The sequence below is a fragment of the Eulemur rufifrons genome, chromosome 4 (assembly GCF_041146395.1).
Source record: "Eulemur rufifrons isolate Redbay chromosome 4, OSU_ERuf_1, whole genome shotgun sequence".
Lineage (NCBI taxonomy): Eukaryota > Metazoa > Chordata > Mammalia > Primates > Lemuridae > Eulemur > Eulemur rufifrons.
In genome coordinates this window covers 66,866,848-66,884,189 of record NC_090986.1, presented here as the reverse complement: position 1 = coordinate 66,884,189, position 17,342 = coordinate 66,866,848, and the positions used below count along the sequence as shown (strand labels likewise).

General features: G+C 37.7%; 1 protein-coding gene across 1 annotated transcript; it reads right to left on the bottom strand.

Moving 5' to 3' along the window:
* Positions 1-1,129: 1,129 nt before the first annotated feature.
* Positions 1,130-16,888, bottom strand: MED4 (mediator complex subunit 4). Its single transcript, XM_069467294.1, has 7 exons — positions 16,764-16,888; positions 10,743-10,809; positions 7,855-8,025; positions 6,530-6,587; positions 5,133-5,219; positions 3,749-3,880; positions 1,130-1,702 (listed from the first exon to the last, which is right to left on the bottom strand). The coding sequence occupies exons 1-7, from the start codon at positions 16,886-16,888 to the stop codon at positions 1,530-1,532; spliced, it is 813 nt and encodes a 270-aa protein (XP_069323395.1). The 3' UTR covers positions 1,130-1,529.
* Positions 16,889-17,342: the final 454 nt, after the last annotated feature.

Here is a 17,342-nt window from a genome sequence, read left to right as displayed (position 1 = left end):
TTTCAAATATGGATATTTTAGTTACGAGATTTTCCTTTTAAGTTTTCAGTCAGCTCCTGGTTTGCTCCAATTGTTACAGCAGTTTAAGGCAGCTGTGATATTAAAGATTTTCTTTTTTTTTTTTAGAGACAGGGTCTTGCTTTGTCACCCAAACTAGAGTGCAGTGGCACAATCATAGCTTACTGCAGCCTCAAACTTGGGCTAAAGCAGTCCTCCCGCCTCAGCTTCCAGAGTCACTGGGATTACAGGTGTGAGCCACCACACCTGACTGATATTAACTATTGTTGCTGATTGTTTTTGACAAATGTCCCCACAGAAAAGACTGTTCACAAATGAGTAAGCTCTGAGTCAGATCAAATGAAGATCAACTTTGTGTTATGATAACCTTTTTATAAAGAAACCATTTCCAGAGGCAATTATTTTAAGAACATGTACCTGGACACACAAAAACCCTTTTATATTAAAAAAATTCAGAAATACATTATATAGATTTATGATATTTGACTCAGTACTTCATATACTAAGGTGAAGTCTCACTCTTTATGTACTGCTAATGGACTGTACATTCATGTGATTTGCAAGGAAAAAGTTTAGTTTATCTATAATGTTCCCCCCTTTCCCCAAAGATGTCCAAGTCCTGATCTCCAGAACCTACGAATGTTATGTTACATGGCAAGGAGGAATTAAGGTTGCTAATCAGCTGACTTTATGATAAAAAGACTATCCTGGATTATGCAGTGAGCTCAGACATGCCAGTGGTAAATTTTTTCAATTATTCTTTAAAAACTCTTTTATTTCTTCTAAGAAAAGGAGTATGAATCTGAGAAACTTACTAGTTGTGATTACTAGTTCAGATATGTTCATTACATTATACTCATTCTGACTCTAGAATTCTACTTATAAAATGCAACTGGATTTATAGAAAAAAATTCTTACCTATACTTTTGATATATTTAAGTTTTTTTTAAAAAAAAGCATACAAAGTACAAACAAAAGTAAATTTATTTACAAAAATTACAATAATTTTTACAAACAGTACAAAATAAGACATTTCCCCTGTTCATGTAACAGAGGCCAAGAGCCTTCATTTTCAAATGAGGATCTTTGTTATTCTGAAATAGGACGCATATTCAGTAATCCACTGCCTTTTAAAAATGCTTTTCTAAATATTTTTAGGAAGCCTATTAGAGATATGTACATGGATCATTTCCTTCAAATCTCATTTCCAGAATTACTATGTACAAATTCAGCACAAATGGAACAGGCAGCACTAAACAACTGAATAATCTTTCTTTTTTTTCAACAGTAAATTTTGACTATTCCTAAATATTTGCCTAGTGGATTACAACTAAAACCATGACTTTTGGTTTTAAAAACAAAGTTCACTTTGATTTTTAGTGGGCTGCACAATTCTACCATAGCCAACATTTACCTGGCTATTTCTGTATGTTTGTAGTTTACATTTCCCTGCCATTGTTTAAGAAACAGAATTTTACAGTTTTTGATTCTGTATTGTCTTTTGTGTTTTTTTAATCAGAGTCACTGCTACTGCTTGAGGAGTCTGTTGACATAACCTCTACATCATCTTCATTTTCTTTATTATGCCCAGGAGGTTCCAACAAGAAGTCATTACTGTGATTGGGTGGTAACATATTCATTGCCATATCATTTGACTGCCATGGATACTGTGGAGCAAGGACATCTGGAAAAAAGAAAGCAGCAAGTGACAGCTGTATTTGTAATCAATCTAATTCTTAATTACTTTTCCCTTTATGCAAATAATTTGAAGTAAACTTTAAGGCTAGGAAAATTAATGAAATGCTAAATTAATGAAAATCAAATATATCAAGGAAAAGTGTGATGTTTTAGCAAATGAGAACTTGTTTAAAAAAAAAAAATACTACCCTATGAAAAACTATCCAAATAATCAGTTGACATAATTTTTCTTTTGTAAGACGTTTATAATTACAAATCAAATGTATCCCATATATGTATTAGATTATTCTATATATTATAAATAGGTAACACCAACTTCATTAAGTTTTATAATCAATTTGAACACCTTCTTAGTAGAGGAATTGTTACTGAAAATGACTCTGATCAAAGAGAATTTAATTAGCAAAGTATGTGTAAGACATAGCTTACCAAAAAGGGCCCAAGTCACATTAAAAGTATTTCTGAAGAAAAGGAATAGAGCACATAAGTAGGTATAGTTCAAGGCAAAAGAAAGAAGGCAGATTTAAAAAGAGTCAAAAGAAAGAGTTACGATATTAACTCGATAGGTATGCTCTACCCTTCTTCTCCCTGGCCCTGAAGTCATTTCTCCTTTGCCAGCTGCCACAATGTTAAGCTTTGTCAGTAGAGGGCGCTGGTGGGGGCAAGGGGACCTGCAGGAGAACAGGCTTCACTTCCTGGATCAGGAGTTTTTTTCCTTTACTCCTGTGGTGCCTGGATGGTGTGCAGGACATCAAATGTGTTTTCCTCAGCAACTTTTGGTGGCATCCCTGAAGGTGGTTTCCCAGTCGGTTTTACCACAATCCCAAAGGGCAGCTCCCAGCAAGTCTCCCCAGAACCGCGATGGGTAATTCCTGCTTGCCAGCTCTGGCCCCTGACATCTCATCTAACTTCTCTGCCATGAGTGGGCCATAGCTACACTACACCCACTCCAATGACAGCACCATGATAGGACCATCAGCCTTTGGATGGGCGTGGGGAGGACCCTGCCTTGGTCCTAGTTGTAGCCGTTACTCCCCATACCCATTATTCGTATACTTTTAAAAAACAGTCCTTTTTACCCCTTAGTAATTCCTTGTGACCAGTTAATAATTTTTTAAAATTTCCTTGTTCAAATTACTAGTGTGGTTTCTGTCTTGTGACTGGACCATGACTGGCATATAATCTAGTACAATCACAAGGAGAAAGATGAGGCAATATCCAAGGAAACTAATATACGCACAGTGAGTTCCCCAGTTTGTACTTTAAGTAGCTAACAAAAATGATGTGTACAACACATTTTTAATAACACAGGGGCATCCTTATAATGTTAAGCAAAAAAAAAGTCGTATATAGAGTGTATTTTTAACAATGTGAAAATATAGGGGAGAAAGAAAATAAAGCTAAAATATTTAAAGTGACTGCCTCAGAAAAGGTACATTTTTTTCCTTTTTTATGCCTTTTTCTACTTTCCAAATATTCTACCACCTCAAAACAAAACTCACCTACAAAATTCAAGAGATAACATATAATAAATACAAAAATAGCACAAACATAAAAAACTTCAGGAAAATTGAAGCTCAGAATAAACTGTGTCCCACAAAAATGCTGTTTATAACATTATAAGAAGTCTATAAAAAGCTTCTGATACTCATTTTGTTAACTTGGGGGTTGTTCAGGAGCGTATTCACTTTATCTCTGTACCCTGAACGTAAGTGTTTTTTATTCAATTTGTATAGCATGCTTCACAGTTACTAAAAAAAGCTATGTTTAGGGCAATAATAAAAAGAGAGGCCCAATGCCTGAGGAATATGGCATAATATTAACAAAAAAGAGAGAGAAAGGCAGCTTATTCTAATTTCATACCTCCATCTAGAAGAGTCTTTAAAGTAGAGAGCAGGATAAACAGGCAAAGAACCTAGCTGTTACAATGAGTTGCGTCTGGAACCTAACTTGTTGTATAGCCAGATATCTCATCTCTGTCATCTCTGAAAAACCTTAGTCTGTTTGAAAACATCCTTTTGATGAACGTTACCTGGCAGTCTGCCCGCTGCAAGTGCATCCCCTGGTAAATGACCGTTCACACCATTGGTGGAAGGATTGTTCATTTGACCCAATAACCCACTTCTCATCTCTAAATCAGTTGGGTATGGTCTCCGAGGGTCCCCTAAAACAATGAAGACTGCTTTTAATCATACATTTAAAAAGCATCAATACCTTTTTTGAAGTATTAATTTTCCTTGGTTCACACTGAAAAGCTCAAACTATACTTTCAACTTTGAAATATGAAAGTCATCCTATGAATTGTTATTAAGGGCATAACACTAATTTTTTAAAAACATACATTTTTATTTCTCTGAATCTTCCCAAGAATATGCTATTTTCTGTTTAAAAAAATGAGAAGTCTGTCATTTTAGTAAACATTCCAAATGACAACTTAAGAAAACTATAGTGATCTAGATTCTTCTAAGTTAACTTCATTTTCTAGTAAGAAAATACCAATGATAAATACTGAAAGAGAACAGATCATGACACTTACAGAAAGGACTGGAATGTTTATTAGAAGGACTGTCTAAATTAAGATGTTTTTCTAACCAACCTCTTTGATCTTGCCACTTAGACTAACTCCTGTGACTTTCTAGTGGAATATCAAAAGCAGGTAATGTTTATTCCAATCACAAAAGCATCCAAAATAGCAGTTTGGGGTTGATAAAAACATAGCCAGATTTGGACCAACTTTTTGGTAGTGTTTCTCATCAACTCCATATTACTCACCCCCAAAACTGTAGTTACCCTTAGTGCTTTTACCATAAAATACCACCTTCGGGAATTACTAAAGTAGAGATAACTATCTCCCATTCCTCCAATAAGGCCGCTGTATTATGTTTTATCCACTGTCAATATAGTTGCAGCTTGTTACTCTCTTTGCTGTTGCTTTTTTTCCCCTTGCCTCTTTCTGTGGGTCAATCTTTGTTGTTTCTAATCATTCCAGCTCTTTCCCAGCCTGTGTATCCACTGTTGGGTGCTCAGCACTTTGTCTTTAGCTCCTGAGAGAACTGGGATTGTCTGTTTCTCAGGCGGGACCTTTGTGAGCTACTGACTTTCTAAAAAGTTGGGCTCTGGCCATCCTGGTTTTAATAGGCATATAAACCTATAGCTTTAGAAGCATCACGTTACCTTATAATTTTTAAAATTATTTTAAAAAAGCAAAGAAATGCAGTCCCTAGAGGCAATGGCTTTGTAGAAAATCAAATTTACAAAAACCCATGGCCTATATCCTTATAAGACATTAAAGATGTGAAAATATGTAGCAGATGTTTCTAAGGATAAACAGTCTATATTTTAATCTATTTCTGTAGACAACTGCCTAAGAATTTTCAAAACCACATATATGTAGTATAAAAGAGAAGTATTTTTACCTGGAACCCAGGTCAGTGGAGCACATACAGCATTACTTGCACTAATCCTATGTGCATACTTAATTATTTCTTCAGAAGAGATAGCACCTGAGTGAGGTAAGGAAATAGTGTAAACTTTTAGTCAGGTAAATATACAAGTTTAGAAGAGCATATCATAGTACCACATTGTACTTAATTTTTAAACTACCCAAAAATATAATCTCAGCCATCTGCCTTTCCTAACAATACCTGCATATATATTATAAACTTAAATCACATACATTTCCAAACTAAAGAACAAGGCACTAATTCAGAAAAATCAGCTGATATAAAGAAATAAATTTGGGCCGGGCGCGGTGGCTCACGCCTGTAATCCTAGCACTCTGGGAGGCCGAGGCGGGTGGATTGCTCAAGGTCAGGAGTTCGAGACCAGCCTGAGCGAGACCCCGTCTCTACTAAAAATAGAAAGACATTATATGGACAACTAAAAATCTATATAGAAAAAATTAGCCGGGCATAGTGGTGCATGCCTGTAGTCCCAGCTACTCGGGAGGCTGAGGCAGTAGGATCGCTTAAGCCGAGGAGTCTGAGGTTGCTGTGAGCTAAGCTGACGCCACGGCACTCACTCTAGCCTGGGCAACAAAGTGAGACTCTGTCTCAACAACAAAAAAAAAAAAAAAAAAAAAAAAAAAAAATTTGGAGGACTTGAATGACAATGCTCAATAACCTTAATTATTAACTACCATTTAATATTACTACTCTTCTGAAAGCAACAGTGAGCACAAATAGAGAAAACAGTCCTTAATTTCTCAATAACATCCAAGCTATGAAATCAGAGTAGACAGTTCACACTATTCTGTTTGATTAACATGGTTCAAGACTCTAAATAGAACTAAGTAGAAAGATGTCTACAAAGTATTCATTAGGTGAAAAAAACTAAACTGCTTATAGTCCATGAATGTGCTAAAATCAAAAGAAAAAAAATTTAAAAACTGCTAAATAATATGTATAGCATGACCTGATTTTTGTTTTAAAATATATGTACCTGTGTGTTTATATTTTTATTATATATGTATTCACAGATCTAGAAAAAAATCTGAAAGGACACACATCAAACTTTAATAGCAGTTACCTCTGAGAAGTGAGAACTCACTTTTCATTTTATAAACTTTAATTACTGCTTCAGTGCAACAAGGTACCATGGGTACGTATGTAAAATTTCTGAAGACTAAAAACAAAACCAAACCATGGTCTAGAATTCAGACAGCCAGCCTCAGTCACCTCTCCTGGAGATTTGTTTCTTGTTGGAGAAGACTAGCCTATCTCTTGCAGCAGTCCCCAACCTTTTTGGCACCAGGGACGGGTTTCATGGAAGACAATTAATATTTCAGGTCATCCAGTCTTCCCACAGTACTAACCTTTTCTTGCTTTTTCTATTGACTTAAGTTTCTCTTTTGCTTGGTAAACAGCTGTTGCCTAATTTAAACAATAAAAAAAGAAATATGGTTTATTATTAACTAAATCAAGAATAGTTTTTGGCTTAATTCACAAGATCATTTATCCCATAGGAACAATATGCAAAATTTGGAAATCTCCACAATTTATTTGTAATGTTCCGAAACACCACTTGGTATCATTAATTTCAGTTATATTTAATGAAAGAATTCTTATAAGTATATGTATATCCTCAACTATGACACTGTGGTTAAGAGTATGGAGTCAGAGAGATCTAGGTTTAAGTTCAATCTCTCTACTTTTTAGCCTCCTTGAGCAAATATGTTATTTAATTAAAATATTGGTTTCTTCATTTGAATAATGACATTGATGTTATATAAATTGTCATAAAAACTGAAATAGCCCGGGCTTGGTGGCTCACGCATGTAATCCTAGCACTCTGAGAGGCCGAGGCAGGAAGACTGCTTGAGCTCAGGAGTTCGAGACCAGCCTGAGCAAGAGCAAGACCCCGTCTCTACACAAAATAGAAAAATTAGCATCATTGCATTGCCATTAGTTGGACTAATGGCAATTTTTTTCCCTCTTCTTTCTACTTTTCTGTATTTTCTGAATTTCTTTTGATAAGTATTACTTTCATAGGGGAAAACAGATTTTAATATACTTTTGAAAAAGCATTTACTTGGGGCTGTTTCTTCAGTAGGGGTGCTTAATTTACCCTGAACTGCTCAGGCTTTTATTTATTGGAGCCCATTTTGATACACTTTTGAAGAGGTCCATCAGAGATGAGGATGCCAGCAATGTCTGGTCCATGAGAATCAAACTCAGCTATTGCTACAATACCACTACACAACAATTCCGTTAGTATTTAGTGAAATAACTAGGCAAATAAGAGCAAATAAATTGCCTCTTTGAAATAGTAGCCAAAAACAACAAAGAATCCTTGACATATATCCAAATCTTACCTAGTTTAGGATGAAAGACTAAATAAATTAATGTAATCAATTTTGGTTTATAAGACTAGTACATATTTTTTACCGATTTCAAAATATTTAAAAACTGAAGATTTAGTCTAAGGATCAGAGACACCCCCCCCCCCAAAAAAAAAAAAAGAAAGGAGGGTAGAGAGAAAGAGAAAAACACTGGCCTTTCATGAAACCACTGACAGGATGTCATTTTTAAACTTGGAGAGTCAAGTTTCCGGCTCTTCAAAATACTGATACATTTATTTTTCCGAAACAGATTAAAAAATATCCTTTTTAACCTTAAGAACCAACCTCTGTCAACTTACCAGTATTTGTTCTGCTTCCTTTAGTTGTTTTTGTAGTTGCTGAATATCACTATCTCTCTTCTCTACTTCTTTTTCTAAAACTTGCATTTCATGATGGATTTTTCCCTGATTAAGTGCTAATTTCATTAGTTCCTGAAATTCCCCATCTCGGATAATTAACAATTCCAGGACCTGTCAGATAATAGTTGATTAAATCAGACAATAGAATACTCAGAGCCTGCATTTCAATGTAACAAAAGAATCCATAGGCTAGGCTATAAAATGTTAACACCTTCAAAATCTTATTCCTGATCTTTGTTAAGAATAAAAATAGCTTACCTATGATTATTTTGGGAAACAGATTAATATCAAGGTTTTCTACTTTTTCTGCTATTTCTTCATACCGAACAAAATAAAACTCGTCTTTCAGGATAAGCAATATGCCAACATGAGCAGGTTTATTTGTTTCCCAGGCAAGATAAAATTTAAAAGTTTATCCTTACAAATACAGTGTAATGGAGGTTCTCACAGAATTTGGTACCTGAGATGATTTTAGGTGGCACCAAGAACTTAAACTTTTACAGGTACACATTTGTGCTGATATATACTAGGAAAAAAAGTTAACTGAGACATTAAACCTTTGATCTCATGCACAGTATTGCCTAGGATGAAGACAGTCTAAAAAATACAGTGATTTCAAAATACAGTAAATAAACAGGTGGTATGCAGATATGGCAAAAAAACATGAAGGTTAAAGTGCATAAAATAGAAAGTCTGGGGTTCCTATCTCTAGTCCTCCATTTGTAGCTGTCTGACAGAGGGAAAGTTACCAGCCTTTCTGAGCCTGTTTTCCCATTAGGAAAAGGGCTGTAATAATAGTAGCAGTTACATAAAGTTATGAGGATTCATGATAAAATGCATGTTAAGTAGACACAGGAAGAGCTTAACAAAGGCTAGTATCATCACCACCCCATTACGGAATTAAGATGCAAGTCTAGTCTAACTACTCTTACTTTACTGCTCTAAGGAGAGAATAATACTTCAGAAAGGGAAATGGCTATCAAATTCCAGAATCAATTTAAAAACTATTTTTAAAATTTTACTAAAGACTAAAAAATATAGGTATGCCTCTTCAAGTTCCTTTTGACATGAAGTTCCTCTCATTTTTATAGGAATTCTGACATAATATACAAAAGACGGTGGTGTAACTTGTCTTTATATTGAAGAGTATTTTAAATAACAACAGAAAGCTTTTTCTGTAAAAAGTGTATTTTATTTGTCCAACAGATTGCTAATCCTCATTCCTCCCAAGTCATAGGAGGAGAAAGCTAGGTTTCCACTTCTATAAAGCTGTATATTATTCAGCTAAAGTCAGAAGACCTAGGTTGTGGTTGCTCTCACCATTAACCTCTAGCTCATTTGTCCACCCTGGAGCTCAGTCTCACAGAAGGCTAAATTGAAGACCATTAGGATCCTTTCTAATTCTAAAATTCTATATGAAATTATGAGTATTCGAATAAAATGGTGCCTAGAAAATTTTCAAACGGGCACATCCCTCTTTAATATTTAATAGTTCCAATGAAAATTACACAGGATCCACGGTGCCAAGAACAAGATACAGTTACAGAATTGCCACTCCTTAAAAAGTGTAAGGTAGGCCAGGGGCAGTGCTCAGGCCTGTAGTCCTAGCACTTCAGGAGGCCAAGGCAGGAAGAGCCCTTCAGCCCAGCAGTTTGATGTTGCAGTGAGCTATGATCACACCACTGCACTCTAGCCCGGGCGACAGAGGGAGACCCAGTCTCAAAACAAAAATGAAAAGTATAAGAAAGGTTAGTGCTGATTATGCAGGTCAATTATCACCTTCTGAATAATCTGTGTGCCTGGCTCAGAGCAAGTAATAAGTGTCTAGAGAATAAAGTCAAGCCTTGCAATTCACTTCTCACACATTCTGTATAAATTCCTATTTAATCCCACAAGTATCTATTAACAGAGTATCTGAAAGACTAGGCGGCATGTATTAACATATTTACTTCTAACCTTTCTTTTCCTAAAAATAAAACAAACAAACAAAAATCCTAATATCCCTAAAGTTAGCAGCTTTCCCCAACTTGTGGCCTTATCTGGATCTCCTTTCAGGGGATTAATCCTTGGAGAAAACAGGTTCCCTGACAATTCTCTATTGGGTTCGTCAGATTTCTCTGCCCTCAAAACATGTCATAGGATAAAACTTGGATAAAGAAGGGGCAGAGGAAAGGGAGGAGAGGTCTATGAGACACTGTTACCTGTTTTATATCTTCTCTAGAAAAGTTAGTCCTCATTCGTTTTCTCTTTAAAATATTTTTTAAATTGAGGTAAAAGCATAATATAAAATTTATCTTCTAAAAATTTTCTGAATCAGAAAAAAAATCTGTTCACCATAGAAAATTAGAAGCACAGAAAGTATAAAGCAAATAAAAACCACCTGTAAATTCAACACCCACAAGATAACCTCTACTAACAGTTGTACACTCTTCTATTTCCATTCATTTTCAAGTTGCATTAGGGGAATTAAGCCTAATAAAGGGCTAAGTTTATGAGAGCATTAACTTTTGATTCCAAATACTGTTTTAATCTCCATTTAACAAATTTGTGTTGGTTAATTCAAAAGACGGAAATAAATAAATGTGTAAGGATAACTAGAACTACAAGGGAAAAGAATAACATTGCCAAACCTTTAGGCAACTATTTTCTTCTTCGGCATACCATTATCTTACATACATGATGCACAGAAAATGTCTATTTTAATGTTTCAATTAATAACTTAAAAGGATTCAATCTTCCTATTCTTACACAAAGTAAATATAAATAGGAAACTTGTAGAAATTACAGTTTTTTGTTTTGTTTTTTAAATTAAAAAAGAAAACACTTACCTGGTTTTCTTCTCCAGACTGCAACAACTTTTGGTTTCTTGAAATTGCCAGCATTTCTATAAGTTCCCTAAAAGGAAAACAAACCAATAACAGCAATAAAAAAACCCTTTGCAAAGTTTCTAATTACAACAGAGGCTTTCTTAACCACTCTCTATCCAGTTGACGTGCTGGATTTAAGGTACTCACGACATGCTGAACACTCATGCCTACTGCCCTGTCACTATGACTCTGGACTTCAGTTCTAACTGCTACACTGCACTCTCACCAAGATCAGCTGTGCTTGCTACCAAACTTATTTATACAAGTTTTAATTATCATTATAATTACATAAATGTCCATTACATAAATACCCATGAAATATGACTGTGAACAAAGTTCTTTCTACAAAAACCTAAGCCAAATCCTTGGAAAGACTCAATAGAGGTTTGCAAAGGACAACTATTATATAAACAACCAGGGAAAAGTCATAAAAACTCAGGAAGAGTCTGCCCTAAGACTGCTTGATGAGAGGCTAAGTTCTCATTTTGATTTGATTTAGAAATCAAACTAGAAACTACAGACAATGCATTATGAGTGATTTATGCAAGAAAACTACATCAGGGGTCTGCAGGCCAAAGCGAGCACATAAGCAGAAAATTAGTATCAGATCAGGAAAAATGTACGGCAGTTAATATTTATATATTAGTTCTGAACTTGATAGATGGGACTTTTCAGAAGTAATGCAGGAGGGGGCAGCTTCACAACTAGCTACCTGACACTGCTCTAATTAGACCAAGTATTAGTATCTTCTCACTGGCTGCCAGGTTATTTTTACCTTTATATTTCCACCTTCCTTCCTGCTAGCCTCATACCATTTTTCTGGATAATGCCAATTGGACCTAACCCTCCCCACTAATACTTCCCCATACCATTATATATGAATTAATTAATTAATGGAAAAGTGCACATAAGAACACAAAGTCTTCATTCAATCATCAAATATTTACTGAGTGCCTATTATGTGTCAGGCATTTTCTAGATACTTGGGTTATAAAAGTGAACAATGGCACTTAAATTTTAATACAGGAGACAAGAATAACTAAGAGAAGAAATAAAATATCCAGAAGATTCTCTGCATATGAGTCCCAAGGGGATAAATAAATAAATAAATGCCCAGAGTAATAAGGGTTGAGAAGGAAATAAAGCACAGTGATATATTAGAGACTGTCAGGGAGGTGGGATGGAGGGCTGTTAAATTGGGTAGTCAGGGAAGTTCTTTCTAAGGGCACATCTCTGAGGTAAGACATGAATTAAATGACAGAAGCTAACCAAAAAATTCTGGGAGGAAAGAATGCTCACTGGCCCAAAGATAGGTGTGAGGCGGTGTAGCCAGAGCACTGTCAGCACTGGGGAGAGGGATGCAAAGTGAGGATAAAGGTAGGCAGGTAGGGGTCAGATTAGGTAGGCCCTTGTAGTCACGGTAGAGGATTTGTGTTTCCTTGTAAGTCCAATGAGAAGCCATTGGTTCATTTTAAACAGCCAAGCGACATGATCTAATTTACATTTCTAAATAACTATTGAGCTATTTGGTGAATAGACTGTAAAAGCACCATAACAGGAAACAGGCTAGGTGGTTTTTGTAGTGTTCCAGGCAGAAGATGACACTGGCTTTGACTAGGTCCCAGCCTCCAGGATTTAGTAATAGTAATGGGAAAACATGGACAGATTTAGGATATCTTTTGGAGGTAGAGCTATCAGGACTTGGTGATGGATTAAATCGACACTATATGAAAACAGCATATCACGTGAAACTTTTTCAGTACTCTATGGACAACACATAGACAGTCAAGAACCCCTGGTCTATGTAAAAAGCTGGTTTCAGGTGGGGAGAAGGTGGTGGTGACTGCAGTGAAGCTATGGTAGGAGATGTAGAATAAATCTTTTGTTTTTCTTACAAATCTGGGAGTGCAATCCACAGAAACCTTTACATGAGTTTGCCTTAGGTACAGGAGTACCGGGGAAGTAAATGTCTCTAAGACTTAGTGATGTTCTTAACCATCCAAGACAGAACGGAAACTTCTGTCCTCCCCAATGACAAAAAGAGGCTGAAGGGCCCCTGTGCCCAGTCCTGCTACAGAGGAAGAAAGTGCATTCCTGGCATACCACATTAGGATCCAGTCACATTTCCCAATAGAAATGCAATGTACATAGGGCTTAGAGCCTGTATTATTAGTGGTAGTACACTTCAGGTAAATTATAGGTAAAAAGAATTACCAGGCTGGTGAGAAGCCTCCAGACTCTTATCAACAAAGCTTCTGTGGGACAGAGTTCTGAGTTATAAACAGGCTTAAAAAACTTTTAGACTATGATCTGTGTTTCTATTTTTTTAATTTCCTCCAAAGACTATTTCATTCTATTACATTTTACAAAGTAATAAATATACTGAAAGGCTATATAATCAGGGTAACAGTAAAAATATATCCTAAATTTCAAATCTGCTATTTTCTAAAGTCAAGAGGCTCCACATAAAAATATGTAAGGTACATTAGGGAGAAGATTTTCTTATTTTTCATAAAATACAAACCATACACAAATTTCATTCAGAGGCTAATGACAAACTTCACAGATCACAGAGTCAAGACATGTAACTAAGTCTGAGAGTGAGCACACAATGGGACTGTCCTGAAAGCCAATCACCCTGGAGCAGCTTCATTCTGTGGAGGAGTTCCCATGAGCCTTAGGTGGGAAACCAGAAAGTAACATCTCTTGCACTACCACCACCATCTCCAGGATCATAAAAGAGGTACATTTTCACTTACCTACTGTCACTCACTCTTTCTTTAGAGATGAACAAATAACGTGGCAGATAAGCCATGAGAAAATCAAAGAAAAAGGAACCTCCAAGACAATGGTCATTAACACTGACTGCAGAACCCCTCAAGGAAGAAAAGTCCTATCACCAATCTATCTGTAGATTCAGTAAGGAAGATTACAAATTAATAAGAAATCAAAGTCTTTTTGGCACTCCTGGAGAAAGCATAACAGAACTACAGCTTCTTTTAGAGGAGGCAAAAGAGAACTCAGCACCTCGACTGATCATGTACAACTGGAAAGCTGAAGAAGGCTTCAGAAACACTGAGGTTCTTGAGGAAAACGTAAATAATGATCTACTACTTCAGTGGGTAAATACGTTTCAAACAGGAAATGCTATACTCAGTAATGAAGGAAAAAATCAAATACGGAAAGCTACAAATTGGTCAAATCTACTAATAGATGCAAGAGAATTTCAATTTAGTCTAACATTTAACATAATTGACAAATTACTTAATTACACTATGGCAAGCGAAGAGTACATGTATATCAAGTATATGCAATCCTGTAGGTACCGAAAGTGTCAGGAAAACACACTTCAGATACACAGCCAGGTAGCCAAACAATCCAAAGGCAAGATCTCAAGACTGACCACTGGGTTGTCCAATGTCAGAAGAAATTCTCAAAGACCATTACAGGTGGACAGGCTCAGAAAAACAGTTCTTGAACTTGGTGAATATGAAATATATACTAGGCCTACTCAGCAAAACAGAAAAACAAATTATGATACAGCAAGTAAAGCTCAGAAAAATGAATTTACTGAGCTCAAGAGCAGAAAGGTGAGAAGTAATAGTTCACTGAATATACTAAGGCAAAGATTTGAAATGCTAAGAATAAGACCTACTCAGAAGAAAAGACAGCAGCCACCACTTCCCAAAGAGGGTGTCAGTTCTTCGCAAAGCCAACGTATTTACAGAAAAATTAACCGCTATCATCCATATCATATGGTTGGTCAAAATGAACAAACAATAAGGGACACTTCAACTCAAGTAATTTCACACTCACCGGCACCATCAAGATTCCTTAGCAAAGATGTTAGAAGCCAACTAAGCATTACACTTAGCCTTCAGGTGAGAATTCCCCCAGAAGAAAAAGCTCAAGGGAATATTTCAAGCAGAATATCCAAAATTCAAAGAACTAGAAAAACTGTCTCATACATGAGCAACAGAGGTATTTCCCAATTAATCATTAGTTGTTCTGAATCCAGTGGAACACAAATTTGTATCAGAACTACCTGGCTACCTCTTCAAGGTATTTCAGAGACTGAGTATGGCAGATCAATTGTTCTAAAAGCACTGGTTATGTTGAGCACATTGAGTTTTTCAGATGAAAGTTGGTCCTATTTAGAAAAGCAGTGGGCTAGGCAGCATCTATTGGATGTTAATTTGTTCTTTAATAACTTAAAAAGAATAAGAACTCAACATGAACTAAATGAAGCTTCAGTCTACTGTCCCAAAGACAGTCATGTCACACCAAACAGAGACATGAATAATTTAACTGAAAACACCATACTACGAATGCTCTGTATGGCTAGTGCGTTTTTACTAAGAAATAATGTGAATATTCATTTAAGAGGACTACCTAATAATAAAGACACTAACAAATTCTTCACCACAAAGTACAAAACCACCAAAGACAAAGAAGAAAACAGCGCTTGCATTAATCTGTGTAAACATTCACATACTGGCAATACACCAAAACAGCTGCCTTATGCCTGGGAGTTTCTCGCTCACGGTATTAACCACAGGCCAGCTGAACATTCCACGTGCCCTGTTTGTTGTCAGACAATATTTGAGTCTAATACAGTTTAAACAGTGGATTAAATACATAAGCCATTTAACTTCTGGTATCTGTGTGTTTTTAGGTTTTTCCTCTAACATTTAATATCATGCTGACCTAGTAACTTGGCAGGTAATGCTGCTGCAAGGACTAAATTTACAGCAAAGATAAAATGCTGATTGTAAATAGATCTGGTATATTTCAAAATACAATAATAGGTACGATTTATTCTAAAGCTGTCAAAGAATGTTGGCTAGAGAAAAGGTGCTATCTGAGCTGGATTTTGAAGGATGACTGAATCATTCACCAGGTTGGAAGTGAAGTGGGAATGGCACTGGAGATAAAGTCTGGCCGGCTTGAGAATGCGGAGTGCTCAACAGAGGCTAGAGTGAAGGGTCAGGAAGGCAGAGGGTTGTGGCAGCAAATGAGAACAGGTTGCACTGAGCGAGATGGAGAATGGACTTGCACACAAACCTAATTTGGATTTAACCACACTGGACAACGGGAATCTACCAAATATTTTTCTGCAGAAAAGTGATATGACATGTCTTTTAAAACAATAACTGGTCTTAGGCAATACAAAAGAATGAAGTGCAAAAGTATTAAGGTAAGTAAAATTGTTGGGAGATTGCATTTAAGAAGTAGTTCTGACAGCGGGTATAGGAATGAGAGAGCAAATCTGAACATTTTAGGAGGTAGAACCAATACAGTTTAACATCCAAGTTTACGTGAGAGAGTTAAGGAAGATTCCAGGAAAGGTGACAGAATACGGAGAACGGTATCCAAGTTGATCTCCTATCTCTGCCACTCATGCCGCACTCCAGCCATCTCCTAAACAGCTTGCAATTCGAAGTCGCACGTGCTCGCGTTTCCAGGCTTTTTATCTTCCGGCCACCTAGTAAGTCCGGTGAACTCTTTCTTGAGGAATCCTGCCCTGACTACAACCGGGAAAGGTACCTGGCCCATGGCTCCAGTAGCCCGCGGCGCATCCCGCCAGTCAGTTTCCACATGGTCACTCCCTTTTGACAACCGACATCGAGCCTCCCCTTCACTACCGTCTCCGCAGCGCTTGGCACCCAGGGGGCATTCCCTAAATGTTGGCTGAGTGTCCGTGGCCGAAGGGACTCAGACCGCGCGCTTTTTAAAGCTCTGACAGTCTTGGGGTTCCAGGTTCACTACCATTACTAAAATATCTCCTAATAGGAAAAAAAAATTCAGCCCAGAGTCCCGGAGAGTTGCGGACCCTAAGTCCACGACACTTGTGCACCAGAGACTCCCCCGAACTAGGCTCTCCCCACCGAGCCCCCGGAACGAGCGCTAAGGCCCGACCGGCCGGCTCCAGAGTCAGTTCCCCAACCCAGCCCCAGCCGGGCTCTGAGGCCTCGCCATTACCTCGACAGGACCTCCAGATCTTCAAGCGCAGACAGCAGCCGCTCACGCGTGCTGTTACCCGCCGCCGCTCCCGAGCCTCCTCCGAGCCGTTCCTTCTCCTTCTCCCCACTGGAAGACGCAGCCATGCTGCCCACGGGCCAGCAGACGGCGTAGGAACGCTGCGAGCCGGCGCTGGAGGAGGTGGGCTCGGAAGCGGAAGGAAGGGTCACCAGTGCGCGGGAAGTGAAGCCCGGGCAGAGCGCCCCCTGCGCGCCTGGAGGCGCACTGCCGCCGCCGGCGCCATCTGCTGGGCCAGCAAGGGCTTTGGGGTTCAAACCCTGTGAGGCTCGGCTGAACCGAGCGCCAGAAGCACCATCACGCACTCGGGTCTTCTTGGGCCTAATGTTTTTCAAGCGGCAATAGGAGGCTTCTGTTAAATGGTTTTTGGTTTTCGTTTTGGCTTTGACTTTTGAGACAGGGTCTCCCTCTGTCGCCCAGCTAGAGTGCAGTGGCATCTTCGTAGGTCACTGTAACCTCAAATTCCTGGGCTGAAGTGATCCTCCTGCCTCAGCCCCCCGAGGAGTTGGGACTACAGTCCCA

Coding starts and splice junctions, on each gene's coding strand:
- MED4 (XM_069467294.1), bottom strand. CDS start 16,888: ATGGCTGCGTCTTCCAGTGGGGAGAAGGAGAAGGAACGGCTCGGAGGA. Junction 10,810..16,763: donor GATCTGGAGGTCCTGTCGAG/GTAATGGCGAGG, acceptor TTTTCCTTTTAG/GGAACTTATAGAAATGCTGG. Junction 6,588..7,854: donor AGGAAGCAGAACAAATACTG/GTAAGTTGACAG, acceptor TGTTTAAATTAG/GCAACAGCTGTTTACCAAGC.